The 4562-nt window shown below is 40.6% G+C and overlaps 1 protein-coding gene across 1 annotated transcript; it reads right to left on the reverse strand.

The window, feature by feature from the left end:
- Nucleotides 1–319: 319 nt before the first annotated feature.
- LOC118337968 (voltage-gated potassium channel subunit beta-3-like) lies at nt 320–1576 on the reverse strand (the record flags this gene model as incomplete). Its single annotated transcript, XM_035675126.1, is given in 5 exon segments — nt 320–368; nt 700–744; nt 1167–1246; nt 1417–1454; nt 1533–1576. Coding segments are annotated over 5 exon segments (256 nt in total), but the record flags the coding sequence as incomplete, so codon positions are not given.
- Between the last annotated feature and the right edge of the window lie 2986 nt (nt 1577–4562).

The following is a 4562-nucleotide window of genomic DNA, read 5'->3' on the forward strand; positions in this document are numbered from 1 at the left end:
CTGAACACTGCTCGCATCTGTATCTTTCAACCTGGGAATGAGAACGGGCTGTGAAGTGTGAGGGAGAACCTGGGGTGTGAGCTGCTGTAGAAACACTATGGAGTGTATTTGGAATATAAAACAAACACATGGAAAACATCAATGCTGACGTTTAGATTTTAAATGTTGTTTACCTTCAATGATGTGTTTCCGTGACAACCCTCGCTCTGTCTCCGCCCTGTGAACACACACACACACACACACACACACACACAGTGTAATAACACACGTTACTGCAGTGAAACATATTGAAATCCAGCTGATGGTGTGATGTCAGCACTCACTGTCCTCCCCAGTAGATCTTAGTGGTCACCACATAACTGGACCTCCTGGTAGAGAGACACACAGAGACAAAGAGAGAGAGAGTTATTGGTGTCAGCATCAGTTACTGTGAGGGATGGAGGGAGGAGGAGGAGGAGAGAAGATTAAAAGGACGTGATGAAGCATGTGATGAAAAACTGCTGAGTCACATCTTCAAGACAAAATACAGTTTATTATTATCCCGGTTTGCTGTGTCATCACACACAGACGGACCTGTAAATAGACGCCCTGATGTTTATATGTGACTCATTTAATATTCTACAATAATGAGTGTGTGTAAGTGTTTATGGTTTCACAGCTGCAGGAAGAACGAGAGACAGACAGTAAACATCTGTTTACCTCCATCCTTTCTTCTTCAGGATGTTTCCAAGAGTCGTCTCTGCCCTAAAACACACACACACACACACACACACACACACACATTAACCCTTTATTGTTCTGACTGGATTTCATCGTTTCTTCACCAAAGCCTCATTCAGACTGGAGGTGTGGTCACTCCCTCATCCCTCTGGAGGGGTTCATGCTGGAGCTGCAGCCTCGTACTTTGATTGTTGAACATATTGAATGGCTTTGTGCTTAAATCAGCTGCTACTTTAGATGCTGTGAAGGACATTGAGATGTGACTATACTTTATAACGCCCACACATCCTGGAGAATCTGAAAAACCTTCAGCAGAGTTAACATGAGCGAGGAGCTCAGTGAACGTCTGAATGAGACTTTATCACATTGAAAATGAGCATCAAGCAGACGGATGGAAACACACTCACTGAGAGGTGAGACAGTCAGACAGACAGTTTGTACTGTACCTCCCCGAGGCGTAAACCTCTGCTGTGTCGAACAAGTTCACTCCACTGTCGTACGCCACCGTCATCACGCTCTCCGCCATCTACACACAGAGGCAGTAACCCACATTAACGTGTGCAGAAACCTACAGTAATGGTTATGTAATTGTTTGTTCATGCGTTCAGCACACACACACACACACTCTATAACAAACACACACACACACACACACACACACACACACACACACTCTATAACACACACGCAGAGTACCTCATCAGAGATCTGAGAGCCAAATGTCACCCATGTTCCTGTGAAAAGAGAAAGAACATCACTGACTGACTGTGTGGTATATATGTAAGTGTGTGTGTGTGTGTGTGTTTTCTCACCCAGTCCTAAGCAGGACACTCTCAGTCCAGATTTCCCAAGATTCCTGCAATCAGATCAATCAGTTAATCAATGAAGCAGCATGAAGTCAGTTTGATGTTGGATTGATTGTATGAAATATAACGACATACATAATAATTATGCACACAAGCCAATCACAAGTAGAAGAGAAACGGTATCAACTTAAATTAAATATTTGGTCTTTTCTTTTTATTAAAGGAGAGTTCCACAGCTCCTGTAGCAGAGACCGACCCTGCAGCCGTGCTCTGAGCTCACAGTCCGACCCGACCCACCTCGTAGGACGGCTAAATTAGCTGCTGACCAGCTAACAGTAGCAGCTACAGATAGTGGCTAAAGTAGTTGACCGCTAGTAATAAGTAGCTAGGGCTATAAAACTTTGTATCAGAGGGAATAACAGAAAATATGTTGTCTAAAATAAATGTACCAAAAGACAAATATATTGATCATTTGTATTATCTCTTCATCTATCTGATTGGGTTTTTACTGGCATCATATCAGAACCTCCAGGAAGCTACGATCAAAACAATGAATACAAATTCAATCAATTCCTGTGAATTCTATTTAACCTTGTAATTCTGTCCACCAATCATCGATCCATATGTCAGAATTTGCCTTTGATTTTTTTCATTTTCTCCCTCAGTTTATTTAAAATAACTGCTGCAGCTGGACGGGTCCCGACCGATCAGATCACAGACGAACATTAACTGACTGATGTCACAGGTTTTAAACCATCAGAGTGCCCGACACTAACCAATCATCTGTTAGCCAATCACACGTCAACAGATTATGTGATCAGAGGAGCGTCTAATGAAAGCCTTTAATTAACACACACACACACACACGCACACTTTCAATGGATAATTCTGTAAAGGTCAAAGATCACCTAGCAGAGACTGTCACTGTGTGTGTAGATCCATCGCCCTGATTAACACACACAGATGGACAGTGTATACATCAGGAAATAAGCACAGTTGGAGATTACATTTAAAAGATTGTGTGTGTGTGTGTGTGTGTGTGTGTGTGTGTGTGTGTGAGAGTCTGTGCGTGTGTGTGATTGTGTTTGAAACTGAAAGTCGGCAGAAAACAGGATGAAAATCAACAAAAAAAGCAGCTTCCGACAGTTTGACAGATGAGCTAAAAATACCAACAACTGATGATTCAACTGCATTTTAACTGAGTTTTTCTGTTTCAGACATCAGAAAGACAAACCGACAGACAGACACACACACACACACACACACAAACACACAAACACACAGACTCACAGACAGACAGACAGAAATAGAGAGTACATCCAGACATTCAAGTGTAAAAACATCTGCTTTTGGTCGTCGTATAACACCAACGTACATCAACTAAAATCCTCACATTTATGTCTGAGTCAATGTGTCTTTAATGTCGGAGTCTAAATGCAAGTTACTTGTACATAAAAATCTCTTTTAAACAATTAAAATGCCTTTATTGCATGGTGTATTTTATTTTTTGGATTTATTTGATAGAGACAGATACGATGGAGGAGGCAGCATGCATCTACAATATGTCAACATAATCAATCACAGACAGTTTTCACTTTGAGCTTCCAATCTAGAGTAGCAATATGTACATTAAATCAAAGCTTGTTTACTATCCAGATATCCAGGTACTTGTACGAGGGCACCCTTTATATGGATTTACTATCAGATGTGAAAATACTAAAATCATCAAGCAACTGTAAGCAAGCTTTAGAGAAGACTATGAACTTTGTCTTCTCAGCATTTAAAACCAATTTTAGACTCTGCAGATAAGTTTGTTATGACTGAAATAAAGTCTGAAGCTCTTGCTGTGCTATGGAGAGATCATGTGTATAAATAACTATGTCATCAGCATAAAGGGGTATTTTTGCTTGTATGTACTACATTCTTGAAGTGATAGACAGATGGTTCATCCAATCTATCCTTTTATCCTTTTATGTGTAACAAATCATCTGGAGCAGTCTGGTTAGCTCCGAGTAGAAGTCAAAGTAATCAAAGTTCATGTCGAAGTTGAAGTCAATAGTCCAAAAGTAAAAAAAAATATATATATTTTTTTTTATTATAGTGACAGCTGAAGACAGACAGGAAAGGGCAGAGAGAGGGGACGACACGCAGGTCGGACTCGAACCCTGGGCCGCTGCAGCAAGGACTCAGCCTCGGTACATGGGTCGCCAGCTCCACCAACTGAGCTAACCAGGCATCCCAAAAGTCAAAGTTATTAATATATATGCCCATGTACCAATCCCAGTGGTAAATATTAATGTCAGACTACAAGTTGAAGTAATTGATATTCATGTCCACGTCTAAGTTTTTGTGAACTGTCAGACTGATGGAAGGTCTCATCAACAGTTTGGTAGACTATTAGGGGACAGTACTAATCCTTGTTCCAGCTCAAGTCCAAGCTGCCAAAATATGTGTCCAAATCCAACTCTGGTTCACAGTGATGTCAATGTTCATTTATGTCCAATAAGTCCAAATTGTTTATTCTGGTCTGGGTACAAGTCAAAGTCTTAGATAGTCCATACTCAGGTCAGTGATAGTAGAGTCCAAGTCGAAGTCATCAATATTCATGTCCCAGTCCAAGATCAATTCATAAATATTTAATCCAATGCTGTACTAGATGTTTTATTGGTTGCAGTCAGTCCAGAGACCCACAACTTACATTGTTCCTCACTCAGTTAATGCCACTTTCCTCCTGAAGTAATACAGTTCAGGCCAGTCCCATATCCTGTTTAAATGTTCCAGATACACTGAGGGACCACAAGTCACAGATGTCCAAGTTTAAGTTATATTATTCATAATGGAGTCCGAGTCATTAGTCCAAATCAGCGATATCTAAGTTCATGTTGGAGTCAAGTATCAATATTTGAGTTCAGACCATAAATATTTAATATTTCTATCTGAGTCATGGTGTGAGTTCAAGTCCAGGTCAATAGTCTTAGATAGACCAAGTCTACTTTCAAGTAAGAGTCAGTACTGCCCTAGTCAGAATTGAATGCT

The sequence above is a fragment of the Morone saxatilis genome, unplaced genomic scaffold (assembly GCF_004916995.1).
Source record: "Morone saxatilis isolate NCDOM2014 unplaced genomic scaffold, NCSU_SB_2.0 Contig4, whole genome shotgun sequence".
NCBI classification, from domain to species: domain Eukaryota; kingdom Metazoa; phylum Chordata; class Actinopteri; family Moronidae; genus Morone; species Morone saxatilis.